The sequence below is a fragment of the Lotus japonicus genome, chromosome 6 (assembly GCF_012489685.1).
Source record: "Lotus japonicus ecotype B-129 chromosome 6, LjGifu_v1.2".
In the NCBI taxonomy this organism is placed as follows: domain Eukaryota; kingdom Viridiplantae; phylum Streptophyta; class Magnoliopsida; order Fabales; family Fabaceae; genus Lotus; species Lotus japonicus.
Genome location: NC_080046.1, coordinates 49,824,676 through 49,852,348, shown reverse-complemented (window position 1 = coordinate 49,852,348; position 27,673 = coordinate 49,824,676). Strand labels below are relative to the sequence as shown.

Sequence of the window (27,673 nt, the reverse complement as noted above, 5' to 3'; positions counted from 1 at the left end):
TGGATACCATGTCGGTTGCAACTCCAAATTAAGAAAGGGAAAAAAATTTAAGTGAGAAATTATAAAATAAAATAGGCCTTCAATGATAAAAATTAAGTTTTTTTAAATGAGAAATAAAATAAAATAAAATACAGCAGCCCTTGTATAATCAAAAGTAAGGACAAAAAGAATCTTCACAAACAATATAGGTCTTAAATTTTTTACTCAATATACTATCTACTATCTCCTGACAATTTTAGATAAATAAAATTGTCATGCTTTCACTTAACAGTATAGATTCACTCCCACATAAGCATCTACAAGAGCTAACCCTAATATTGTCATAAGTTGTGATCAAAATATAATACAGCCCAATGATGTAAATACTGAACTAAATATCCATCTGCAGAAGTTTTGAATCATAATTCGATTGGAATGACCTGCTCAAGCATTTGATACTGAACTATTTTTGTTTTTTCAATCAAAAAGTGTGTATGTAGCCTTACTGAAAACTCTGCCATACAACTAGTGTTTCATGTTGCTGTCATCCCCAAATACATTTTAGTTAAATCCTACATTCTGTGTTTCAGGATATTATGGGTAGCTACATACATGTGTTTGTCAAGCTTGTGATCCAAAATTGCAGCTACCAGTGTTCACAGGTCCTTGCTGTAAGTTTCAACTTCCAGGAAGCATGTAAGCATCTAGTGTGGTCATTTGTGGAATAGGTAGCAGCATAAATGAATTTTGAAAGTGATCATTCCTGTCTCAACTCATCAGTCTGGAATACAATCTAGTTAGCTGCACAAGTAACATATCTGTTACCAATGTTTCTTCCGTGACAAGCTGAGGCTGACAACTCTGTGGAGAGACGAGAAAAAATGCAATTATAGCACTACCTCAAATATTCTGTGGGGTAACTGGGATATAGAACCTCTTCCACTATCTACAGTTAGAAGATCTCATATTCAAGTTGGTGTGCCTGACAGCAAGAACAGTACAAGTCCAACAATATTACTATTAGTACTTGACAAATCCAACATTTTGAGCCTTGCCCAGAACAGATTCAACATCTCCATGAAATAAGTTGAATTTTTTTGCCACAGCAAAACCAGCATGCATTCCATCTACTGCTGCACTAATGATCCCACCAGCATAACCTGCTCCTTCACCAACTGGATATAGTCCTCTTACGGAAGTGCTTTCATAAGAGTTAATATCGCGAGTAATCTGGATTGGGGAACTGGTCCTAGTCTGGAACAAAAACATTGTTCAGGACAAACAAATAACACTTGAGAAGCAAAGTCATGATAATAATCACTTGCATTATACAGAAGTTCTAACTTCTAATTTATGTCTGTAGGTAAATACATAAATACAAGGGGACATACTGATATTAGACCAAATTGAATGTGTGTACTTTAATTACCTCTACACCATGAAGGAGAGCCTCATTGCAGATAAATCCTGGTAACTGAAAAGTTTTGAAGTTTAAATCAAATAAAAAAATTATTAGTAATTTGTTGGAAAATTTTATAGAATGTTAAATAAAAATTTGTAGGACATGGAAACTACAAACCTCCTTGTCAAATGCTGCTAGTGAATGCTTCAAAGCTTCAGTTATATGAATAGGAAATAGCTGATGGAGATTTTCTGCTTTCACGCCTAAACGATAACTTGATGGGGGTAGAGATGTAACTGGTGTACAAACTAGTCAAGCTAAGTTTATAGAAGAGCTGAGAGCCTGAGAGTAACAAATAAAGGATAATGGTCAACGATTTTACCTGACAACTTATCCTCGAGAAAGTCTGTAACTGTCTGGACAGGCACTGTGAAATTTCCTCCTCCCATTGTAGCAGCTCTTCGTTCAAACTCTCTCTAAATAACAGAAGTATTAGACAAAACACAGATTGTTGAATTTGTAACATTAAGAACTCTTACATATCAATCAAGAACGATGACAATCTAGTTGAATAAAATTTCATATAATGCAATACTGGTTCATTTCTTACATCACTAATGCTTAAACACCAGAGAACAAATAGGATTTATATATTTTATTATTTAATAATTAGAGTAAAAATATGGCTCTAGCCTCTAGGTAATAAAAGTTTGATTTATTATGACAAAACAGGACAATAAAGTCCCCACATTTTAACTTCACTATTTGCTTTTGATAATTATAAGGGTGAAAATGAGAATGAAATAAAAGACATTTAGTTTAAACATTTAAATGCATAAGAACTAAAGACTCAGATTAGAAAAATCGAGACCTACCTGAAATTCAACCCCCGCGAGAGGACCATAATAATTCAAAGCTTCAAAATCCTTCATTGTGACTGTCACCACAAGTGCAGCATTCGCCCACCTAGATGCTCGCCGAGAAAATGACATCCCGTTGATGCACATTTCTGATGGATTTGTACTGGTGAGAACAACCTGTAAGTTCCAATATTCCATAGTTCACTACCAGTTGACTATATCTGATAATGGCAAGGTAAATTAAAACACAAATAATAATTTAATGCTACTAATCCTTCCACAGTAACCAAATGCAGTCCTCCTCCCCTTTTATGTCATTACTGCAAAGTGGTTAGGTTCAAATTAATATGATACACAAGGAAAATGCATACCTGCCCACCTGGACACATGCAGAAAGAGTAGCAACTACGATTTGCCACCCCTGAATCAGAAGATTCAAAGAATTCCTCTTTGTCAATATAATTGGCAACTTTGTAATCTGCCACTGGAACTTTACCACGTCCACGGCAAACTTCGGATGCCAACTCAGAATACTGCACATAAAAATAAATAAATGTAATAAATAACTTATCCCAAAGGCTTAAGTTGTTTGAGTGCAGACACATGAAGAGTTTTATATCATATTTCTAACACACACTCTAGCCTAGAATTCATTTGGGCTTGAAATGTGGACATTGCATAGGTCTACCTACCTTTGCGCTGAAATTCAACTTTTTTATTGGAAGAATGAGGGCGGAAAAATTGAGCTCTAAACCTCTCAGTCTTAGAAGCTGTGATACCATATCATTAACCAATTATCTCAAAAACTTTTGTTGGGTGAAGACACACTAGTGGTTTATATAATACTTCTAACAATAATTATGCATGCAACATAACATAATCATGACAAATAAAAAATCAGTGATAAAAGCTTTTATGATGAACAGAAAACTCTCAGAAATTGAAGAGTAGGAAAATATATTACTCATTGTTTATTCTGACACACAGGCTGGATGTATACAAAGTCAGCCTATGAAGAAAAGGGAATACACTTATGTCAGATCCCATGTTTTTTTGGGATTGACAGGAAGCTACAACTAAATATGCCTGATTCTAGAAGAGAAATTGTTGCAGAATACAAAATATTTCCAAATAGACTAACATAAAAATAAAATAAACAGAATTCGATCACGGTAGGGTTGAGATAAAAAACCAATTCTGTTTGAGAATATACACATTTTTCCTCTCACTGTTCTGTTTTGGTGTGGGGCATTTTTGTGAACCCATAAACGAGAAATGGGAGATTGATAGAAACACATGAACAATTTTATCAAATGATTGAAAACAGGAGACCGTCTCTCCTCCAAGGGTTTCCTCAATCCCTTTCAACAAAAGGATATTTCATTTCACAGAATCCCAACTACTTTATTTGTTTGTGAGAAAATTCTAGCTAACTATACTAACAAATCCCAACTACTTTATACTTACATTCATTAAAAATAAGGAAGCTGAAACAAATTTGAAGATACAAACCTGCATGCTGTTTATTAGTTCTTGAGGATGCTCAATCCGAAACCCTACCTGTTTGCAATGTAAAAAGCACAAAATTAAATAATTAGAAAAAAAAACATGACAAGAACAAATGTTAAACCACATTATATGATCATCTTTCTCCACTAAAAGCAAAGAAACACAAATAGGCCAGAACAGAGAGCATCATGTTACAACAATGACAAATAAGAATTTAGCCAATCTAGGATTTTCTGAGAGTCTGATTGGCACTAAGGATCTACATTAATTTCTCCTCATTAAATTTAGAAATTTCGGCTTCACAAAGAAGGTTCTCTGGTGTCTTTGTCCAGAAAGGAATGCTAGGGATACAAAATGCATATGTTCAAAAAGATAGACATCATGATTTTAATAAATTGAAATAAAAATTAAAAGATTATTGGTATATACTCACAGCAAAATCTTTTGGTACCAATTCCACATTGTGAGTAAGAAGCGTTTGATACATATCACGAGCAGAATGACCAACAGCCAGAATAACTGCATCAAATTCCATCTTTTGGCTCCTTAAACGTGATTGATCAGTTGATTCGGATGCCATAACCCCCAGAACGTGTCCATCGTTTATAACTAGATCATCTACTCTTGTTCCAAATTTTATGGCAACCTAGAACAAAGAAACAACAGTGTTATTTGGACAGGATGAAGACAACTGCAAGAAGGAAGATTACACTGACACGTGAATTTATGTTCAATACAAAGAATTATTGGAACTCACATCCAAATCTTGCAGATGTCGTCTAAAGTTGCGAAGTAAGGGAACCAACCTATCTGTTCCTAAGTGAGGCTTTCCATCAATCAATATCTGTTTTGGAGCTCCAAACTGCACTAACGTTCTCATAACCTAAATATAAAGTCAACCACTCAGTAAGACATATAGTTAGGCATAAGGGTGAAACAGGGTAAATCAAAACTATACGAATCATGTCAATTATAGTTATGTGACTCTTACTACTTAGCCAACCTTCACAAGTAAAAAAATTAACAGGGTTTTCCCCATTATTATTATATTTTTAATCATACATGTAGTCACAGATTTCCCCATGCACAGGGGTCTTGAGTGTGAAAGTAAACTAGAGGTTCTACAACACAGCACTAAAAATGATTTTTTTTTCCTCAAAGCCACTCAAAAAGTATTAGCACAATGAGTGTGTAACACAAGAAGTGGGGACATTACAAAATTTAAATGAAAGAATTTCCCTTAAAAACTATTTTCCAATGCAGATGTCTATTTTAGCTTAAAAGTAACCACTACACCTCAGGCATAAGATATATCAACGGATACATAGGACATGACTAGATTTGTAAAGGCTGTGAAGACTATTTTTTCTCTGTCTTGGCATTGTACTTACTAAAATAAGTTCACAAAGCTCTTTTACTATTATTCTTCTCAATTGCTGCTTCTTCACAAAAGCTGCAGTGATTAATGAAGACTTATTTTTTTTGGCACTGCAATACTGCATTAATATAAATCCATAAAACACTTTTCATTTTCCTATTCCTTTCTTATTGCTACAAGTTTATAATGAGATGAGATGAGATGCTGTGGTACAATCCATAAATTAACAATGAAGGTGTAAGCTATTTAAAATGACAACCAAAACTATGTTTTGAATGTGGTTATATCTTCCAGATAGTTGTCAAATCCCAAAAGTGGATCTGGATCCTGCTGAGACAGCAGAATTGAAAAAGGATCAACTGAACACATAAACGGGGCCGCACATATCTACTTTATAAATACAACATCAGGAAACTAACCGCAAGAACACTGCCACTATTGCGTCCAATTCTCGTTACCAACTTCCCATCACTCCAGGTACCTGCACCACCCTGCTACACATAAGTCCTTCATAAATGACAAAGCAAAAAATCTAGTAAACTAACATAAGAGAAAGGCTAGTTGAAAGAAAAAACAATAGAAAAGAATCCAATTGAGCTGACAAACTATCTGTAACTCAATAAATCATCCCACTGATGGTTTTCATAAGCACTTCATAAATATTGCGGCCTATATGAGCATTAAAAAGGTACACATGTTTCCGTTAAATCCAATAAAAATTCATAATAAGCTCCTCGCCTATTGGCAGTGTAGAGAACTTCAAAGTGTGGCAACACTCTGCACAAACGGGACAGAGAATGCTCCTATGTGTTTTCTTTAAAATAAATTTGCATGCATGTCAAAAGTGATGAACTATTTTGACACATTAAACCATCATTCAAAGAAATAAATAAAGAAGCATAGTACAACCTCCCCGAAGCAGAAGTTACTTTCCAATTCTAAAATCCGACGAACTACAAGAGCACCAATATCACGCCCCCTCTTCTCAACCGGTTGACCTCTTTCTATCACTGTAACATCTGCACCAAGCTCTGCAAGAACAAGAGCTGCAAAAAGGCCAGAAGGCCCACTACCCACTACTGCAATCTTCGGCTTTCTGGCAGCCCGGTTCCCATTCAACTCTCTTGAGAAAATGCTATGTCCATTTTCCCCATTCACTACATCTTCCTTATTTTCTTTACAGTCATGTATGATACTCATCAGATCACCAATATCTTTTCTTTCAAGCACATGCTCCACTAGGCCAACTTTAGGCTCCAGCCGAGAAATAAAGTCCCACGAACGAGGCTCCAGGTCAAGTAGCTTCTGAACATCCATGTCCACAGTATGCACAAATTTAGGCTCCTTCAATTTCTAAAAAAAAAACAACAGCAAAACAAAATAAGAGCATGCAAATGCAACAATAACAGAAACTATACAGCAATGTAAAACCATGTTTCACTTCAAACAACACAAATTCAAATGAACTCTCACAAACATTCTACACATCTTATACATTTATACATTGCATTAGCATACCTTCCTAGCATCAAAGGACTTCCTCACAACAGAGAAAGCTTCTCGCGGCAACAGTGAAGCAACCTGAATTTGAAAAACTTTCAGAGAATAAAATGCATAAAGAAACCAACTTTCGACATCAATTTGAAGCTGAACCAAATGGGTCATTACGAAAATGCTTCACATTTCATTCAATTACCGGGAACTCGATAACTTTGGCGATTTCTTGAAGAAGGCCATCGGAAACTTCTAGAGAGTCCTTGCCAGGGTCTTGAGTGAGTGGTACGGCGAGGTTGGAGAGCCTCCATGTACCCTCGAACTTGCTTTTGTCGTCGGAACTCGGTTGAAGAGCCTGTTTGTGCTTTGTTTTGAGCTTCTTCTTCTCCGATGGGTATCTCTGTTTGCCGGTTCTCTTGGCGCAGCAGATTTTGTTGTTGCGGAGGGGGTGGTGGCCGGTGAAAGGAGCTGCTGTGCCTCCATGAATGGGAGTGTGGAAGCAGAGAGAGGTGTGGAGCTTCGAGCAGGGAAGAAGGAGCATTTTGGTGAGGGGAGTGAAGATTAGGAGAGTGTTTTTTGCTCCTTTGGGATAAGACTGTTTGCTATATTGAAAGTTTTTTTTACGAGTAATAAAATGTGTAGGTCTTTTCTTTTAAAAGTTTTGGGGTTCGGCTCCGGTCACTATCGCGGATCAAGACATGTCTTCGAGATTACAGGTCGCTTACAGAAAGATATACTTACAGATCGTTCATCAAGTCCATACATCAGCAGCCTTTTACAGAGGTACTTACAGATCGTCCACCAACACAACTCTTACATCAGCAGTGGAGATCAAACACACAACTTTAACCTTAAGAGGAAGTGTTCCTTAAGAGGAAGTGTTCCTAAATAAATGTGTGGGTTTTATGCATGTTGTCATTTTCAATTTCATATTTCAAACTTGTAATGACATGTGAATTAATCTTTCTGATGTAAAAAAAAAAACATGTGAATTATTGGGTTAATAAACTTAATAGGGGTTAAAATACTGAAAGTTTGAACATTTGGGACTAAATTGATAAATGTAAATTTACAAGTAATTACATTGATCATAATGTCCAAAAACATTGAATTGGGTAAGCAAAGGTAAAAACTAAATTAGGGTGGAAATCAATGTCATAAAATCAAACATGTTGTCACTTGTTGAAAGTATTAGTTTCATGAATCAATTGTTGAACCAACAAAACAAGAATTGAACGTGTTAAATACTTTTTTTAAGGAACATGTTAAGTACTTAATCACTGTATTACTTGCATGGCTTCTAAAAAGAGATAATAATTTAAACATTTTGAGAAAAAAAACATAGGTCAATGGAGGAGGAAGAAATAGGGCAGTGGTAGAGAGTCTAGAGGCCAGGGTGGTAGAAAGTGTTGACAGTGGCGAGAGTAGAGAGTGGAGAGTAGGTAGAAGATACCAGTTGATGATTGTGGTGGAGGGTAACAGATATTGGATGGCACAAGGTGGTGATGGTGGAGGAGGAGTGCTGGTACACTGGTGACAATGTATATTAGGTGGTGGTGGTGATGGGGTTGTAAAGGGTGGAAATGGAAGATGTAGAAAAATAGTGAGAAAGTGATAAATTTTCAAGTTAAAACTAAATATTTTTACTGAAGTTGGCTAAAATTATTTTCAAATGAAGTTAAGAATCATTCGTAACTATTTTAATCAGGTGTGTTTTATCTTAAAATTTACATTTAGAAATACAAAAGTTGAAAATTCACACGACCACCCAAACGAGCCCTTACTTAAAGAAATCAAACCCATATATTGAAATGCTAAATAGTAATTGCCTAATATTACGTAAATGTTTAAAGTTTGTAGATGACCTGAGCCTATTGCCCTATATTATCAATCCTTTAGCATCGCATTGGTATAATGCCAATCTAGACCTTAACCACAAATGTGATTCACCCTGAAAAAACTGAGGCAGAAAGAGAACACCATATTCTCTTAAGCAAAGAAGTAGTACATCATTAACCCTACAATTGACCAATAGTTTGAAGATGTTTCCTGAGCGATACCGGATGTCACCAAGCCACCTGATAAATCAACGGGATTGTACTTTTAGCTCACACATTGGAAGTTCTTTTCGAAAAACAGTTACAAGATTATACAGTATCAGTTGTGAGCCAACCTTTGCTGGTGTTTTGCATTACCAATTGGCAGCATCTCCTTCCCGAGCCGGATAGAATTCGCTTGGCCGAACAATGTTGACCTCCTCAAACTCGTTATCATCTGGAAGAAACAAGTAGATAACTTTCAGTTATGTTTAAGGTAATAGTGTAGGCACGTGAAAATGAAAAATGGTCCTCTAAACAGATAATGCTGTCAAAATTAAGTTTCAGGAACATGTGCAACAACCAAAGAGAGTAGGGGAAAAGAACAGAGCATAAATTACATAAAAATTCCAGTTGCATGCTTGTAAAGATCATCTCAAATATACTAAGAAAGAAAGATTCATACATTTGAGTCTTGACCCCAGATCAAAGTTGAAAAGACCAATAAAATAGCCATCCAGAAGAACACCATGAATTCTTTCAGATGCTTTATTCATATCGCTTACCGGTTAACCTAACAATATTCCCTCTCAATATATGATTTATTAATTTGACAGGACAATTTCAATTCCATGTGGAATCTCATTCTAATCCATCAATTGACAATTGCAGCTCAACAAGACATATCATGTATATGGTAGAAATCAAATTTGAACAAGAAGTTATCTTTTGGACTGGGAAGATTTATTATAAACCCTGCAATCTTGGCCCCATTGGTTTCCCCAACCTCACTGACCGACTGATTGCAGGATCCTTCAAAGAACAGCATAGGCAATATGGCAAAAGTACTCTGCACGCAATCAGTGGAGAAAGAAAGCAACTGAATAGGCAACAAGGAAGAGAATAATAATATACACTTTACCTTTCCTCAAGGCCAGTGCAACAACAGCATCATTTTCAACCTGAACAACAACAAAAATATGGGAAATTGTCAACATCTAGAACATGCAAGTCATATGAGGAGCAGGCAGAGCTATTTTGCTAATTAGAAATTAAGAATGGATGTTAAAAGACCCAAGAGTAAGATATTCCTTAAATCCTAAGTTCCTAACAATATAAAAAAATAAACAGTACATCGAACAAAGCATGATACAGTAGTACCTTTTGATCTGCCAACGTCTTAGCGTCCTCTAATACCTCCCCTGTACCATGTAGAATTAACTGTTGATTATTCGCTGGTTGATCAACGAGTTCTTCCAACTTCTGCTTTACATCAAGAATTTTATCAGATGGCTTGCACCGGATGAAGTATGTTGTCATCTTACGCTTAACACGAATGTACATATCCTGCATGAAATGATAGGTTAGATTAAGATCACTCCAAATTTTTGATAATGCATTACAGTCTACAGATATCTAAAAACAATTAGACCACCAACTATATTATCCATAAGGTTAGCATTAACATAGCACTGAATATGATATGTTCATGCACACCACAAAAAAAAAAAAACTGGCAATGATCTTCAGAAAGTGAAGCTCAATCAAATCTCAATAATAATAGAGTCTTTTCCCACTAGTTCAACTACATAGATCAAACGATGTCATAATGTCCTATTGCAAATCAATTTTACTGGAAAACCGTTTAAATCTAAAACCTTTAGCAAACTGGCCTCTAATTTTCCCGGTCTCCCATTACTTCTAAGTTCTAGCTATTGGACTACTACCCTCTCTCTCTTATTTGCTTTCCTTACTAGGATAGTAGGATGTCTACAAGTCTTATCTGCACAAACCCAAACCACCTAAAGCGACATTCAGGCCATCTTTTCCATAATAAGTGCTACCCCAACTTTCTCTCTGATGCTTTCATTTCCAACCTAATTTTATCTTGTATGTTTCACTCATCAATTTTATCGTTTTCATCTCAGTGACATATATCTTATTTTCTTGCATGACTTGTAGTATCTTATATTGGTATAGTCTCCAATTTTCACCTCTATGCAAGAATGACAAAGCTTCTTGCTAAAGTAATGTTTCATAAACTCTTACTTGTTTTAACTTAAATGAAACTCATGTGCTTGCGAAGCTCGCCTTCATATCTCTAGCTTCCTATTTAATTTTCCTCTCGACTCTCCAATTAGTACTAAACTATATACACAAAACATACTCCCTCCGGTCCTATTTATAAGCATGAAAGAGAAGAAAAATCTTGGTCCTTTTTATAAGAACCAAATGAAAGTTTGAGCTATATTAATTATTTTTTTCCAATGATGCCCTTATTAATTATAACTTGTAAAATGTGTCTCATTAATTATTCTCTCTCTTTCTCACTTTCCAACACTAATAACAAAGGGTAATTTTGGAAGTTTATTTTGATTCAAGACAAATTTAATGCATTTTATCTAGTTTAACTACATTTCTTAAACTATGTGAATTTTTTTTTTTGTTGCTTATAAATAGGACCGGAGGGAGTACTTAGTAACACTCACTTTTGGATATGTTCAACTGGCACCCCCATATCCGAGTTAAAAAAGATAGAGACTCAATCACTCAAACAAGCTAAACATCATCACGATCGCCTAACATCACTACCATGTAAAATCCGAGGCACGCAGCGCACCTAAGCTCCAGCACAAACACACAGTTTGGGTTAAAAGAGCGTAATTCGATACACATTTACTGTGTCCTCTTTCATTCTCATAATCTCACGCGAGCACGACATAGACAACCATTTACTAACTCCTTTCCTATTTTACTACCCTCCCCATTCAATTAGCATCAAAATGAAAAGGGAACATTTCAATTTTCATTGTCTTTTCATGACAATTTCTACCAGTTTCCTTCACTTGAATGAATTCGAAACAAACAACGTAACCAATAAATTCATAACCAAAAGAACCTAAACCTAGCATTCACATCACGGACATGATATAGCTTAATCTTCTCAGCATTCACCAACATACATCACAAACACACACGTTCACACTTCAATTCGATCACGCTGGAACCATTTCAACATGAATTAACAAAAACAAGTAACAAGAATTGGAAAGAAAACAGCACAGAAGAGTGATTCACGTACCATTGATTACGTTTCTGGTGTGATGTTTCTCTTCGGCAACGCGCAAACGAGGATTGGTACCTGGAGATTCAACTGGTGACTGTTCCGATGTGCGTTCTTCTCGGTTCTCACTCCCTCAGCCGCACCGCACCGCACTGCACCGCCGCACGCGTAAGAGCGGTTGCTTCTTCCCGGGCCGTATCGCAGTTGCTCCGCCCCGGATCTGAGTTCACAGTTCACACGCTTCCCCTTTGCTGGCAATTTTCTTTTCTTTTTAATTTCTACTACACTTTTTTGCTTATTATTATTATTGGATAGTAAAACTTAAGGACATTAATATGTTTTTACTTTTTAGTGTCACACAAATAGAAAAGAATCTAAATTGGTCCCAGTAAAAAACTTATAGGCAATTGGTTCTTCAAATTTTTATTTTCACTAGTGCTTTTTACTCGCGCGTTGCACGGGGAATTTGTCTACTGTATTTGATAAATCGATCGATATTTTAAATTATAAAAATTTTAAGATACTAAAAAGGTAAGAATAATCATAATAAAGATGTAGATATTTAAATAGCATAAATTCAGACACTCAATTCTAGTGTTTTGTAAAGTTTTGCATATATGAGGTATAACTGAATTTTGTTTGCGAAGATGTATACCCGTGTTACATAAAAGATATTGCTTTTGTGTTTTAGATATGTAACAATACACAAATATATAATTATTGTTTACATTATTAAAAGTACACTTAAGTTATATAAAAATATTTTTTTTCACTCGTACAAATTTTCTTTTTTCATGTAAAATGTTCCTTCCCGTGAGATCTCATAACTCAAATATGTTAGCACTAATAAATTTATAGTACATATGTATTAATATTTTTTATTCCTCATATTATTCTTACTATCAAATTATTATAGTTATATACATAAATAAATATAATTACTCTTAACTTTTATTCACCTAATCTGAACGGTTCAACTTTTAACTATTCTTCTTCTTCCACCTCTTCCCTCTAATGGTATTGGATGACTCCAAGCTCTAAAATTCACTCATTAATATTCGACACTTCATTAGTGAATCATCAAATATATTCCATAAGTACTAATTGGATATGACATCATACCATCTAAAAATTCACATTTCACCTACTTCTTTGATCCCCTTGAAGTGCTACTACATGAGATGCTTTTTTGACCGCGTAAAATCGCTTCTATATGAGAAACAATGGATCAACCTTAGTAAAGCTTTGTTCTCATAGCAATACTTATCCCACAGGTACCAAGAAGTATTACTACAATGTTCAATGCAGAGCTTGGTATATTTTGCAAAGCTCTGCTAACAACATAGGAATCAACCTTAATAGTCAAATTCTTGAGCCTCACTTCCACAATTGGAGCTTTGCTCCTAAGTCCTAAGATAATAGAAATAATCAATCAGTTCAAATCATCTATATATTATATTGGGATCAAATACATGATTCAGTGATTTGATTTTATCTTAAATATAAATTTGACTGATTCTTCTAAAAGTCATAAACAGTGGCTAAAAGCTAGGTTAGCCTCCAAGTAAAATGCTTGATTAGAAGGTTAGCCTCAAAGTGACACACAACTGACATAAAAGCAGTAAAAATGAATCTTTGCTGCCCTAAACCACCTTTTTAGAGAAGGAGAAAAGCAATGTAAGCATACTTGGAAAAAGGAGTAGACTTGAATCAGGATGGAACACAAACTTGACATCAATTGCGAGCATGTATGGTTTTAATTTTAACCATTCAAGAATTACCTCTCAAGTTGCTTCTAATAACTTATTTCTTAAACAGGAAATCTAATTCCCAAACCTCCATTGAAACAATGGTTAATCAGGGAATAGAGTTCCAGAAACTTGACCAAAATACTAAACATCAAATTGTTTTCCCATCTTAAGAGTGAAAAAGAAAATTTCTTCAAAAGGTGCATAATTTCTGAATGCGATCACTCCTTCAATTACACAAAAATAAGACTCCAAATACAACAATAGAAGGTTTTATATGTAAAGAACATACCTTTGTATAAGAAATCAGATGCATAATCAACAATGGTACAATTATCAAACTGACAAAGGTAGCATAGTCACTTGTTAAAATTAAATTAACTAACAGTTATTGATCGTGAGAGATAGAATTTAAAAAATAAAACCAAAATAAACTTGGATGATCATTATTTCTCACCATCCCCTAAAAAAAGTGCAAAAAATCGGTTTGAAGTAACATACCTCAGGTACAAACATAGTTGTTAGAGCCTTTAAAAATCCTTCAAACATCTATCCCTCTTCTAATCGTGCTGAAACAAAGAATCCACACACACCTTTTAGGACCTTGCTAGGAGCAAGCAAGATGCATCCTCCAATCTAAAGAATATAGTTGAAGAATGTATCCAACATCAAATGCCTAAATCACCACAAACTACATTCATATCCAATCTGTTTGCATCCAACATCAAAATCCTTCTCCAATAATGGCTATAATACACCGTTAGTCATATTTGTTTAAGAATCTAGTTGTATTTGAGTCCATGTTTCTGGAAAACTCATGCTTCGTGTACATGTTCAATTGTTCATGTATCTTGATTGAGTGTGTATTTTAATATATTTTGAGTCGGTTATTGCTTTCTTTTATTGGTTATTAAAATTATAATGGAATTAATTAATTTATGATATTAGGAGATTGAGTTTGTTAGAAATAAGATATGATAGTTATATGTTTGCTTTTTGAATTTTAAGTCGAGTTGCAGGTACATATAAGAGATGAGATGGTTGATGCAGTATCTTAGTTAATTAGGAAAAATATTTTAAAATTTTAATATTTTATAATCTCAGCACTACATATTTTATTTTTATATTGTAGATCATGAAAAAAATAAAAGGACAAATCAGGGGATTCCGGTAAATATGCAGTAAATTAGGCTAGAGAATTTTCCTAATTTGAAGATATAATGAAAACGGTTTCAAAATTTATTTTGAAAATAAATTTAGTAATGAGTAATCTAGGTAAATCTTAGATAATTAGAGCAAATCTTTTGAAATATGGAATGACACGTGTCAACAGAAGAGAAACTTTCTAATGGAATAACACATGAAATTTTTTATAAACGAAAAATAATAAATTACCTAGTTTATCACCTAAAATAGCACGGCTCTACAATCAAGAGATGAGGAATTTAAAATTTTCATTTACATTAAATATAATGTTACATGGTGGCTGATTTTTTTTTTAGTGATTTTTGCTAGTTTTTACTTTGATTTTACATAATTTCTAGTAAAAAAAAAACGTTGATATTTCATGTTTATTTTTAATTCATGAGTGCATGATATATTTTTTGAATGAAATTAAAATATGAATTAAAGGAGTGTGCATCCCAGTATTTCCAGGTCGAATTTTAGAAAATATTTTTTTAATTAAGATAAAATCAAGAAATAAACAATCTAAATTCTAATCAAATAAAAAATTTATTAAAGTAATAATTAAAGATAAATAAAAACTACCAAAATCTAGCAAATCACAATAAAAACTCATAAAATTTCCCTCTATTTATAGTTCATCTCATCCTAGTACTAAGTAACTACTATAATAACATCTAACTAACCTGGTAGTCCCTGATTAATTTCTCCTTCTGTTACATGCTTACATCAATCAATATCAATATCAATATCAATCAATATCAATATCAATATCAATATCAATATCAATATATATTAGAAAAGAACAACTTATAGCATGACGTGTCGCTCTCACAGGTCAAGTTAGTGACGTGTCGCTCCGAGATTAATTCTAACTTAATTATTTACACATCACCTTTTCCACCTTGGCCCTATTTGCCCTTACCTTATTTCTCCAGATATTTTACACGTGCTAAACCTAAACTCTTCCTCCTCCTCTTTCAGGGCTCGTTTGGCACGCCGTATTAGGCATGATAGTATAAGCTTATACAATACATTATGAGTTTATCCATTGTTTGGTGATGACATTGTATTGTATAAGCTTATCCATCAAAGTCCCCTTATACGTTAAAATGACGTATTATTTAATCCATCATGTGAGTGATGTATAAGACATGATAAGGTTGCGACGTATAAGTCACCATCACCACCACCCTCTATTGCTGCCAACTTACACCACCATTGGCACCACCACCACCACCACCACCATCCGATCACCGCCGCCGCCGCCACCACCGCCCTACCGTCACCACTGGTGTTGCCACCACCACCACCACCACCACCGCCGCCCTACCGCCACCACCACCATAATCGCCGCCACCACAACCCTATCGCCACCACCACCATAATCGCCGCCACCACCGACACCACAACCACCACCCTATCGCCACCACCACCACCACCACCATTGCCTCCACCCTCCACCGTCACCACCACCCTACTAAGCCGCCACCGCCTTACTACCACCACCACACTCTATCGTCGCCAACACCACAACCACCATCGCTGCCACCACCGCCACCACCGATGTTGCCGCCACCACCACCGCCACCGCCCTATCGCCACCACAACCACCACCCTATCGCCGCCACCACCACCACCATTGCCTCCACCCTCCACTGTAGCCGCCACCGCCTTACCACCACCACCACCACCCTATCATCACCACCACCACAACCACCATCGCTGCCACCACCACCACCAACCTATCTCCACTGTCACCACCACCGCCACCAACACCAACCTACCACCATTGCCACCACCACCACCAACCTACCACTACTTCCATCACCACCGCCACCACCGTTATAATCACCTCCATATTTGATTTTTATTTTATATCATTATTCAATACTTCATTAAACATAAAATTGCATTAATTTAAACGATATGGTAAATTATACAGTGTATGTCCAAACGCTGGATAGTATAAGAAATTTATCAGGGCTTATACTATCAGGCCTAATACTATCAGGCCTTATACTATCAGGCCTTATACTATACGTCGCACCAAACGGGCCCTCAATTTACGCCGCTCACCATCAACGTATTATTCTAATCTGAAATCTTCTTCTTCCTCCTGTGACTTTGTTTCTCTCTGCGCCCAAACCCTAACGCCACCAAGCTTAATTCATACGTTCACCGTATTGCATGGAACGACAACAACAGCAACCAGAGCAGCGCCACCTCCTCAGTGGCGGAGGTGATTCTCCGGTGCTCTACGGCCCCACCACCCTTTCTTGCATTTTTCTTTTTGTGAAATCATAAAAAGGCCATCTTATTATTAAAGCACTAAATTAACAATTTTGAATGGAATGCAGATGTTCATTTACAGCATAGCATGGACCTCCTGGGTACACTTTTGCAATTCTGTTCCTGTACAAACACGGGAGGAGAAGGATGTTTATGGTATTCCTTGAGAGGGCTTGAACATAAAAGAGGTATGAGAAGCAAGCCATTGAAAAGAAGTAAGAATTTTTAATTTCTTTAGTTTGTCTTTCCAGAAACTACTATGCATCATATCAATGAATATCTCTTCCTGCAAGAAGCAGAGCGAGTGAGAATCGAAATCGGCGATCTCCGTGAAATTCTCGGAAAGCTCTAACAAGCCAACGAAGAGAGCAAGTCCCTTCACAAACCGGAGCAGGAAGTGGATGTGTATTGGGATTATCATTCTTCTCATCCTCATTCTGGTTATTTTCTTCCCCATCGTTACCAGTCTCACCAGTTTTGGAGATCCATTTTAGTTTCGCTCATGCACATGTTGTGTAAGGTACTTATCCAAGTTTTGATTTTGTTGAAAACCCCCCAAATTTTTGAAATCAATTGATTGCCAATTGCAGGAGTGGATTGCTCCCAAGCCTATGCATGAGGTTTTGCTTGAGGGTGCTTTGCAACATCAAATTGTGAGTAGAGTGGAGTACACATTGATTTGGCAAGCTTTTTTGTTGTTTATGGTTGTTTTGAGGTTACTAATTATTTTTCTGTTTTCAGTCTGTTGAACTGATTGATTTCGCTGAGGAATTGAAATTGAAACCCCTCTTTAGAATTTCTCCATTCTCATTTTGTTGTTGATTTTTTTTTGCTACAGGATTATTTCAGTCATGGATCCAAGTCGGAGCTGGGCTGCGCGTTGGTTGCGAATTGGTATTTTTCTTTTATCTTCTGTTAGTTGTGCTAATTGTAATTGTCCTTTGCCTTGGCTGTTGCTAATAAGGAATCAAACAAATGGGGTTCAGAGGGATATATTGTTTCAATTTGTATTTTGAATTACTCATTTGCTATACTGTTTTCCCTTCTATTCTATAGGTTTTTACCCTTCTCAATTACACATTTTCTTCAACTTTAATTACGCAAAAGTTGAAGAAACTCAAGTGCCACTTCGCTTAGACCTTCAAGTAAGTTAAAGACAAAACATTGTTTCCTTCTCTGAGTCATTCACAGTGCTTTTTTTTGAACCATGTTTTTCTGATTTGTGTTTTAGCTTCAGTTCTTCAAGGTTTCTTTGATGCAGTCACTCTTCTGTTGAGGTATATTTGGATGGTGCTTTTCAATCTAAATTTTTAAAATTGATGCTCTTTTACTCATCATGTTTCTGTCATCTATATTATGTTTTTGTACCATTTACAGGAACAATGTCGACAATCTGCTTTTACTCATCATATTCAATAGGATTGTTTATTTGTTTTTATCCAATTTCATTTGGATGTTGGTTATTGGGTCTAAGTTGTTTATTAGCGTTTCGTGTCTTAATCGAAAGAAATTGAGAGTGTTTGTGTTTGTTACTAGGTGGAGGCGCACAAGTGGAACTTGAATAAATATTGTACTAAGCGCTTAGCGATACATTGGTCTTTTGTAGGCATTTGCGTCGCAGTTTGTTTATTCCTGCAAGAAATTGGGACTTGATACCAGAAAGGTCAATGTCAATGGTGGTGCCATTGCTCTTGGGCATCCTTTGGGCGCTACAGGTGCACGTTGTGTTGCAACTTTGCTGAATGAGATGAAGCGTCGGGGCAAGGACTATCGCTTTGGTGCAATCTCGATGTGCATGGGTGATTTCTACTTTTGGTCTCTCTCTATAAATAACAAGTAAAGCATATATATAATCATTTTTTAATTGAAATAAAAATTTAGTTTAGTGACAAATGCATATCATGTGGAAGGCAAATTGATTGTTTCTATTCTTCTAAGCTGGCATTCAAACTTAGTGGCTTGCTTAATAAGTTAGCATAATTATTTCTAGAAAAGAAGACCTGTTTCAGAATAGTAAAATGAAAAGAAGCATAGGTAAATAACTTATGGCATCGGAGGGTATTTTCTAGAACCCAAATGAGTCCTAAATACTCAAAATTACCCCTGACTGTAGTGAATTTAGGAATCTCTAGCGGTTTAAGTTATTTTTATCTAGCACGTAATGGACCAAAGTAGGACTTCATACCTACACTTGAATTCCTAAATATTTTAGTCTTGACACAAGTAACTATGTGAAGGTTTGGAACTATCTCATTCTAACCACAACCATTAAGACTCTAGAGATTAAGTATGTTTCAATAGATAAAGATTCAAAGCTTTTATGGATTGATTAATCATTAGTTGTTCTGTTTCTGTGCATATCTGTGTGCAGTTGATGAGGTTGTTCAGCGAGCCTGTATGGACAACATATAATCGACCACAGGAAGATAACCCTGATAGAAAGGAATACATGAAGGGCTTGAAGCAGAGAGGGAGCGACGAACATGAGAAGAACCGAGAAAGCAAAGGGGCCTCTGAAATCTCTGCCAATAGTCCAAGGTTAGTCCTTTCCCAAAATCCTCAGATCCCACATCGAGAAGATTTCAGTGCTGCAGCCAAAAATGTAAATCTTTTCACCCCATTTTTTATAACCTCAGATCCCACATAGGACATATTGTTCCATTTTTTCTCTGTTAAATTTAATCAATTCCTTAAAACTGCATTTGCTTACTTGCTCCGACAGTTTGTCCAGTTGAAATTGGGTTTTTGTGATCACCATTTTCCCGGTTGTGTTTTTTATTTTTATTTTGAGCACTTGATTTTTTATTTTTGTTTATTTTCATTTGTTAGTAACAAGTTGTTGCTTCAGATTTAATGACTATAGACTATAGATATTTGTATTCTTTGTCTCTTTGTTGAAGTTTTGCAATTTTTATTTTAGATCAGATAAAAAAAAAGTGTTGATGCAAGTTCATTGATTCACTGCCATTTATTTTCCTGTTTGACAGAAGTAAGAGCTAAGTTCCTTGGAATCTTATGGTGAAGAAGGCTATGTGATTTTCGTTGCTGGTAGTGGTTGGTGAAATAGAGCATCCGTACAGAAGTCTCAAAAGCTTTATAAAATGGGTAGTGGCTGGTTTAATGTGTTCAAGTCAAAGGATGAAATGATGTCTTCAAAAGTCGAGGAAACTACAAGCACTGCAAAGGAAAGGTCAAAACCTCCAACACATGAAGAAGCACCTTCAAGTGTGACCAAAAAGAAGGTTGCAGCTGCAAAGCAGTACAACTCTTCTGTATGTGGACATGGTAGCAAAGATTCTCACTCTGTATCTGATTTTTTTCGTGTTTGTACGGAAACTAAATTGTGTTGTTAATGCTCTCAAACAAGTTGATCTTAAATGGGACATATTGTGCTTTATATAGCTTTAGAGCTTTGATTTTGATTTATAATTTATACTTTCTAACTGTTTCGTATTCGTAGATTTGGTTTTAATTTTTCAGCTATTTTTCATACACAAGTAGTTTTTTACAAACTAAAGAATTAAAAGCTCTCATGGGAGAAGCATTTTACATGAAAATAGTTTATGTACAAATTAATAGAAAAATACATTTATATATTCTTTAAGTACATTTTTCATAGTTTTTAATAATTATGAGTAAATATACATACAATAATGAAAATTTGGTAGTAAATATATGTCGTACTGAGACTAGAAAAGAAAAGATTAATATATATATATATATATATTGTTACATTTATTTATTTTAATTGCATGAGGAGGAATGTTTTACATATAAATAATTTCATTTTTGTAACAAAAAAACATTTTAAATCTAATTTAAAATGATTTTAGTATTTTTCTTTATTTTTTACAATAGATTTAGAAGTAAGAACATATATAGAAAAATATATCATCCTAAGATTAGAAATCGTTATATCTATTTATGTATTAATTACTGGGTTTTAAGCTCAACTCCAATCGGGAGGTACGTACGTGAAGTACTTTTAAAATAGTATAAGAGAGTTGGCAGAGTGGATTCTTAAGGTGGGCGATGAAACAGTTGACACCATCGACGAGGCTCAAACAACAATTGAAATTTCATCAGATTTGTTGATCGGACAAGGTCCTGATCCTCTTCTTGAGTTGGTTAATTTTGCTTATCCGGACTTAGTGGCGAACTTGGAAAATGATTCGTACTTCCAGGAAAGAGTGATTCTCGCCCGTACACTCGAGAGCGTCGAGCAAGTTAACAATTACATGCTGTCAAAGCTTCCTGGTGTCGAGAGAGAGTACTTGAGCTACGATACCCCACGTAGATCGGATGAGGATATTGAAAGTTGGAGTTTCGATCATGCTTCTTCGAACATAGACCAAGCGGTCGGTCTGTGTAATGGGACCCGGTTGAGGGTCACTCATCTTACTCAGTATATAATTGTTGCGACTGTTTTATCAGGAATCAGGCTGGGTAAAACTGAGTACATTCCGAGGATAACCTTAACGCCTTCTGACTCTGGTCTTCCCTTCAAGTTCTCTCGAAGGCAGTTCCCGGTGACTTTATGCTTCGCGATGACTATAAACAACAGTCAGGGCCAGTCCCTTTCTCATGTCGGTTTGTACCTTCCGAGGCCTGTGTTTACTCATGGACAACTGTATGTCGCTCTCTCAAGGGTGAAGTCTAGAAAAGGCCTGAAGGTGCTCATTGTGGATGAGCAAGGGGTGGTTTCGAGCTCCACGCGCAATGTTGTCTACAAAGAAGTTTTCGAGAACGTGTGAGCGAAAATTGACGTGCATAATCGCGCTCACTGCAGAGTAACTCAGCTACTGTTTATTAGACACCATAAAACCGTCCCCTTATATGTTTTGGAGAATTTGATGTTTCGTTAACCAATCTTTTTATTAGTTAATCAGTCGTTTGCTTCGCATTTTAGACACTTCTATTTCATCTTTGTTTATTAGTTATTCAACCGCATGAATTTCAAACAAGTGATTCAATTTAAGACTTTTCCGCCACTATGCTCAACGTATCAGACTCTTCAATTTCATCCGTTGTTTAATATATTTTAAATAATCAACATATTGACTGACGTATAAAAAAACGTATTGATTGATGTATCAAATACGAGAAATCTGTCACCTTATATGTTATGTAGAATTTTAGATTTCGTTAACCAATCCTTTTATTAGTTAATCAATCGTTTACTTCTCATTTCAGACTCTTATATTTCATCTTTGTTTATTATATTTAAAAAATCAACGTATTGATTTACATATAAAATACGACATACGTATTCCCCGTGCATCGCACGGGTTCAATAAAAATACGATAAAAATTAATTAATACTCTAAAAATAAATCCAAAATAAAATAAAAGACCCACAGATAAAATCAAGAAATAAACAAACTAAATCCTAATCAAATCTAAAATTTAAAAATGTGCTAATTAAGGATAGATAAAAACTACCAAAACCTCACAAATCAAAAATAAAAATTTATAAATTCCTGAATTAAATAAAAATATGAAAATTCAATAAAAATTAATTAATACTCTAAAAATAAAATAAAAAACTCACAACATAAGAGAAAAACAAACATAAATTTTTCCTTTAGATTCAATACAAAATTGTTGGATGAAAATTTAACTTTAATTTTTTGTTTGAATTAAAAAAAATTGAAAGTTAATTTTTTTTGAATTTAAAATTATTGTTCATAGGGAAATAGTGCATTCAATGTGTTGAAGAAAACTTTGTAAGAATGCAAGAAAAATATCATAAAATCATCCAAAAACACAACAATATGGTTGGTATTTCATCTATGTTCTACCAAATAACAACATCCGTGTTCTACATTAAGTCTAAGCCTGCAATCTGAATTAGACACCTATCATATAGTAGGACATATGTTACCTTAGCACCCATAATTACTAACTAAACACTTTGCAGACTGTTTATAGAAGATGCATATAAAGGACTAAACAATCAATCAAATATAAATGGCCAGAAACTCAAATCAAATTCTCTCTCACATGTGCTAAGGAGATTACTACTTTTAAGGCATGACATGAATCTAAAAACTAAATAGTAAATGTCATGTAAAGTCCAAACCTTTCAATGATAGCATCCCATGCTCCTTCTTCTAGATATCCCCATCAACCTTGACCTAACTTTGGGCCATCAAAAAAATATGAAAATAGGAAGAGAAAATGATATCACTTTCCAGAACCATAAATCTAAAAAAAAGGGATAAAGTACTAAATGATTAGAATCCATACATCAATTTTTCCATCATAGATCATAGCACCAACCTGAGCAATATCGTTAGTCTCAAAGGTAATCACACCGCTCTGCCATGAGATTAACCCCATCATTACGAATACTTTCTTCAACCTACGAATCAAGGAGAAAAAATCACAAATGTTATTTAACTCAAAAGTCCTGAAAATGTATAGAAGTCAATGTGTAGAAGCCAAAGATATATAAGGACTCTGTTGAATATCTGTTAAGCTTTTGTTTATTATTAATCTAAATAAAAAGAAACTAAATCTATCTAAACCTATCTCTATTTAAATAGATATTATCTCTATTTAAAATAATCCAATAAATATACCATAAAAATTAATTAATACTCTAAAAATAAATCAAAAATAAATTAAGATAAAATCAAGAAATAAACAACCTAAATCCAAATCAAATCTAAAATTTAAAAATGTATTTTTTTATTAGAATTAACCTTAGAATGACACGTGGAATTTGTTTTATGATAATTAACGTGAGAATGACACGTCACTAAGAATTAACGTGAGAATGACACGTCACTAAATCAGCCTGATGGAAGTTCTTTTATTCTAATATATATTGATTTCATGAATCTCTTTCCTACATTTATTTGGAAAAATTGATTATGCACAAGGAAAAATTTGTGCATAGTTACACCAAACACTTTTGAATCACTATAGCATGATTGAGAGGAAGTATTGGAGTGGTTCTATGTTAAAGTTGCATATTAGATTTATGTGCTAACCAGGTGTTTGATGAATTGACTCAACGAAATTTGAACATATTTTTGCACTTTTTTAAGTGATTTTATTCCCCAATTTTATTTTCTCCGATTACTAAGTAGGTTTGAAATGAATTTAAGTTATAATTACTATGGAAGAGGGTTGGTTACATGAGCAGTGGCGGAGCCACGTTGAGACAGGGGAGGGATGCAGTCCCCCCAAACGTCATATTTTATTTGTTATATATATACCACGATGCATGTTTTGGCAAATGATGTGTGTTGTCTCAATGGTTGGTACTTGTGATTTATGACTATTTGGTAGTGTCTTCAAATCCTCCCCAAGTCATTTTTTGATTAATATTCCATTTTGACAAACTTATTTTTTATGCTATTATGTTAATTCACTTATTTATTTATTTTTGAAAGATAATTCACTTATTAATACTTAATAACTTTTATACAATTAATTAGTTCAAGAATTAAAATATTTCTTGGTGGTTCAAAACTCTCTTAGAAGGATTTTTTAATAATACTTCAATTTTGACAAATTTATATGTTTTTTTCAAGAGAAACATTTGTAAAAAATGAACTAGCAAATTTCCAACATTATTAATATAATTATAATAAATTTTCAATGAGTATATAATTCAGTTTAGTCATTAATTTTTGTGTATATTTGAGTTCATTCCAAATAAAAAACTTTATATTTCTGTTTCATATTTTATTTTAGCCCCCTCATATTATTTTTCCTAGTTCCGCCACTGTACATGAGGTTGTTCTTTGTGAATAAAAACAAAGAAAGAGTTTCTTTGATTATTTTTATCTAACTTTTATGATTGTTTGGAACTCTTATGCTTGTATTGTAGATGAAAAACAAGAGGAAAACAACTTCCAACCAAACACGAAGAATTGTACCGGAAATTGGAGGAAGGAAGGTGATTAAGGAGATGGGGCTTTTTCATATCATTGCGCATATACACCTAATTCAGCATTGTGATTGATGAAAGAAGGTAGTGGAGCGGATGGAGAGGAGTAGGATGATGATGAGCCTTAGAGCTCAGATTGAGGAAGTTCTTTCCCTTAACTTTTTACTGTTTTATTTTTTCTTTATTTTTATTCCTTCTTTTAATTTTCTTTGTTTCTTATTTAGTAGGTTTTTTGCAAGATAGTTCAGTGTGTTTGTAACATCCTGACTTGACGACTGGCCTCACGGTAACAACACGAGTCTTTTCAGCGCACTTTGTCCTCACTCGCGCGCTTCCCGGGAAAACTTCCCAGGAGGTCACCCATCATATTATTGCTCCAAGGCTAGCACACTTAACCATGGAGTTCTTATGAGTTGGGCTCCCGAAAAGAAGTTGCAACTTGTTGTCATGAGTAGTACCAATCAAATCTCTTATGCCCTCCTCAACTGTATAGTCCATCCCTATACAGTCTCGGAATACCTCTTTTTCGGGTGCGATATCGATTCATTCATGTGCCCCTCCGCCTAGAAGCCTGCCAGGAGCCGCTCCTTGTCCATGCCTCACTGCACCGGCGATCACTCCCCGCCCTCGTCGGCCCCGGGCGTCACAGGCCCACCAACTTTCGCTTGGTTCGTCCCCGAACCACACCGTACTGGGAGAGGTCGGCTCTGATACCAATTGTAACATCCCGAGTTGTTTGTAGACCCTTAAGTTTCGGGGTCGAAACTATTTTAAGTGGGGAGAATTGTAAGACCCGGTGATTTATTTATGTTTCGTATTATTGAAGAATAATATAAAGTACGATGTTTTATTCAGTAAGGAGAAATTACTGATTAATTGTTACTATATCGGTTGTATAGTAATTTATTACGTAATTAGTTATTACGTAAGGCGCGAGTAGTCGATATGCATGCATGCACATGCATGAAATTCGAGTAGTGCATAGAATATGCATAAAAGGGAATTTTCGAGACTTATATCTATTATATTGGAGGAGGAGATTTATTTATTTATTTGTTAAATAAATATAAAGTGTTCTGAAATTTTATTTAAATAAAAATTTAATTGGATTTAATGTTATTTGGGAAATAAGATTTAAAAAAATTGAAGATATATTTTTCTTCTATGGGTTGGCCGAAATTTGGGTTGAAAGAGGGAAATATTTGAGTTGATTTTCCCAACAAATTTAATGTATTTGGACATTTGTTATTTTAAAAATTAAATCAGTTTTTTATTATTATTATTTATGTATGAGAAGTTTTTTTTTTAATTTGAAAGTTGGTTGAGGGAAAGGGAGTGGCCGAACCTTCTTGTTAGGGTGATGGTTTTGTTTTTTTCAATTTTGAAATTATTTCCATTTATTTTAGTGTTTTAATTAAAAGAAAAAATAAATAAATATCCTAACAAACTAGAAGGGGGGGGGGGGGCGGCCAAGGCTTGTTAGAGGGAATCTTGGGAAGTTGGTTACTTGCTTAGTGGAAAAGAAATTAATTTGAATCAAAATTAATTAAAATTATATTTTTGCCCTTGGGCTTGGGCTAAAATTAAGAGTTTTATCGTATTTTTACCACCACATCCTCCACTATAAATAGGAGTCTCAGGTGATGAGAAATCACAACTCAGAGCTCTCCAAATTTTCGTGAGTCTCTCGCTCTCCCTCTACAGAGTTCTTCTTGACCTCTATAGGAAATAATTCCTATAGTAACTGAGCTCTACTTCCTTCGAGAAGTAGTGAACTCAAGTATTCTTCTTCTTGTTTACATGAAGAAGATGTAATATTGGTTGATTTTAGGGGATGGGGTTCGAATATGTGAAGGGGGGAAATGATGCTCCTTTTTCCTTCAAATTCTAACTCTAGTTTGTTGGTCCGTGCAGGTTCGCGCACGGAAAGGTTAGATCGAACGTACTCGATCTCGCGTGGAAAGCATAACAAAGGTGAGGGCACTTCCGTCTAGAGAAGTCTTATTGCTTTCCTGCATGTGAAAAGTTGTATGCGAGTGTGGTTGATAACATGCTTAGTATTAGTATTCAATATTATGCTAAGTGATGATATGATGTATGATTTATTATTAAGTTAGTATGATAAATTCATAGTATGCTATAGAACTAGTTAGTTGATGTATGCTAGTTCAAGTATGTCTTATTTGCTAAATGAAATTATGCATGATGTTATTTAATTTCAATAGCATGAGATAAAATGCATGTCTATTTACTTGAAGTAGTAACATGAGACTAGGATTTTATGATGTTTACTCGCATGCAAGTAGAGATTATGATTAGTGGAACATAGGTCTGGTTAGGACTATGGACCATGAGAATAGTGGTTCCGTTAGAGACAAAACGGATAACTTGCACGCGAGGGTGAATGCGGTTTGAACCGTGATGTTATGACTTGTGGGTGTCTGACCCATGGTGTGTTGTGGTCGTTCCAAGGAACGCCATGATGTTGTGAGCTTTGATCATGGTGTTGTTCGTCTGCTGGACGAATGGTGTTGGATCCAAGGTGAAAGGTGGTTGTGTGAAAAGTGAGGACGCATAGACTGACTGAAACTTAGGCTATGTGATTAACCCTATCGATATAATTCCGTTGAATATATTTTTGGGATATCTAGTTGTTCATAACATGCTTAGACAGGAACTACTTGAGAGTCAGAAGTTGACCCTCGCTATTTTGTTATTTGTTGTTTGGGCGCTTAACGCCAACAGATGGTGATTCTGGATGAGCTGGTGGATCAGGACTGGGAGATTTATCTCCCTAGTTTTGATGATGACTCTGATGACTCA

General features: G+C 35.1%; 3 protein-coding genes across 17 annotated transcripts; 1 reads left to right on the top strand and 2 right to left on the bottom strand.

Annotated features, from left to right (window-relative positions):
• Positions 1-354: 354 nt before the first annotated feature.
• On the bottom strand, positions 355-7,252 carry LOC130724315 (uncharacterized). 3 transcript variants are annotated; one of them, XR_009014481.1, is made up of 14 exons: positions 6,825-7,252; positions 6,647-6,709; positions 6,038-6,481; positions 5,548-5,619; positions 4,508-4,633; positions 4,184-4,396; positions 3,754-3,801; positions 2,613-2,774; positions 2,257-2,418; positions 1,764-1,857; positions 1,559-1,689; positions 1,409-1,453; positions 879-1,233; positions 355-780 (listed from the first exon to the last, which is right to left on the bottom strand). XR_009014481.1 is itself a non-coding variant. In XM_057575517.1 (13 exons), exons 1-13 carry the CDS (start codon positions 7,161-7,163, stop codon positions 1,000-1,002), a joined length of 2,133 nt encoding a protein of 710 aa, XP_057431500.1. In that variant the 5' UTR covers positions 7,164-7,252; the 3' UTR covers positions 355-999. The 3 variants fall into 3 exon arrangements, 2 of the variants coding, with proteins under 2 accessions (XP_057431500.1, XP_057431501.1); XM_057575517.1 differs by having other exon boundaries at positions 355-1,233; XM_057575518.1 differs by having other exon boundaries at positions 355-1,233; positions 1,559-1,677; positions 6,825-7,250.
• Positions 7,253-8,406: 1,154 nt separating this feature from the next.
• Positions 8,407-12,006, bottom strand: LOC130726503 (uncharacterized). Of its 2 annotated transcripts, none has more exons than XM_057577782.1 (5): positions 11,741-12,006; positions 9,820-10,005; positions 9,581-9,620; positions 8,818-8,896; positions 8,407-8,700 (listed from the first exon to the last, which is right to left on the bottom strand). In XM_057577782.1, the coding sequence occupies exons 1-5, from the start codon at positions 11,741-11,743 to the stop codon at positions 8,502-8,504; spliced, it is 507 nt and encodes a 168-aa protein (XP_057433765.1). In that variant the 5' UTR covers positions 11,744-12,006; the 3' UTR covers positions 8,407-8,501. The 2 variants fall into 2 exon arrangements, with proteins under 2 accessions (XP_057433765.1, XP_057433764.1); XM_057577781.1 differs by having other exon boundaries at positions 8,796-8,896; positions 11,741-12,000.
• Positions 12,007-16,722: 4,716 nt separating this feature from the next.
• LOC130724239 (3-ketoacyl-CoA thiolase 5, peroxisomal-like) lies at positions 16,723-20,390 on the top strand. Of its 12 annotated transcripts, none has more exons than XR_009014468.1 (9): positions 16,723-16,897; positions 17,016-17,162; positions 17,244-17,467; positions 17,538-17,600; positions 17,786-17,841; positions 18,004-18,092; positions 18,179-18,224; positions 18,484-19,485; positions 19,935-20,390. XR_009014468.1 is itself a non-coding variant. In XM_057575430.1 (9 exons), the coding sequence occupies exons 4-8, from the start codon at positions 17,563-17,565 to the stop codon at positions 19,357-19,359; spliced, it is 417 nt and encodes a 138-aa protein (XP_057431413.1). In that variant the 5' UTR covers positions 16,723-16,897; positions 17,016-17,162; positions 17,244-17,467; positions 17,538-17,562; the 3' UTR covers positions 19,360-19,485; positions 19,935-20,390. The 12 variants fall into 12 exon arrangements, 3 of the variants coding, with proteins under 3 accessions (XP_057431413.1, XP_057431415.1, XP_057431414.1); XM_057575430.1 differs by lacking the exon at positions 18,179-18,224 and having other exon boundaries at positions 18,554-18,746; positions 19,319-19,485; XM_057575432.1 differs by lacking the exon at positions 18,179-18,224 and having other exon boundaries at positions 18,554-18,762; positions 19,319-19,485.
• The last annotated feature ends 7,283 nt before the right edge of the window (positions 20,391-27,673 follow it).

What these genes read in the sequence shown, in the direction of transcription:
- LOC130726503 (XM_057577782.1), bottom strand. An exon ending in TGCACTGGCCTTGAGGAAAG is followed by an intron (nt 8,897 to 9,580) that starts GTAAAGTGTATA and finishes TGTTTCTTCCAG; the next exon opens with ATGATAACGAGTTTGAGGAG. An exon ending in GAAGGAGATGCTGCCAATTG is followed by an intron (nt 8,701 to 8,817) that starts GTAATGCAAAAC and finishes TTGATTTATCAG; the next exon opens with GTGGCTTGGTGACATCCGGT.
- LOC130724239 (XM_057575430.1), top strand. Translation starts at nt 17,563, where the DNA reads ATGAGGTTTTGCTTGAGGGTGCTTTGCAACATCAAATT. An exon ending in TGCGCGTTGGTTGCGAATTG is followed by an intron (nt 17,842 to 18,003) that starts GTATTTTTCTTT and finishes TCTATTCTATAG; the next exon opens with GTTTTTACCCTTCTCAATTA. An exon ending in CACTTCGCTTAGACCTTCAA is followed by an intron (nt 18,093 to 18,553) that starts GTAAGTTAAAGA and finishes GGTCTTTTGTAG; the next exon opens with GCATTTGCGTCGCAGTTTGT.
- LOC130724315 (XM_057575517.1), bottom strand. Translation starts at nt 7,163, where the DNA reads ATGCTCCTTCTTCCCTGCTCGAAGCTCCACACCTCTCTCTGCTTCCAC. An exon ending in GCATGTGTCCAGGTGGGCAG is followed by an intron (nt 2,419 to 2,612) that starts GTATGCATTTTC and finishes TGGAACTTACAG; the next exon opens with GTTGTTCTCACCAGTACAAA. An exon ending in TCTCGAGGATAAGTTGTCAG is followed by an intron (nt 1,690 to 1,763) that starts GTAAAATCGTTG and finishes TAGCTTGACTAG; the next exon opens with TTTGTACACCAGTTACATCT.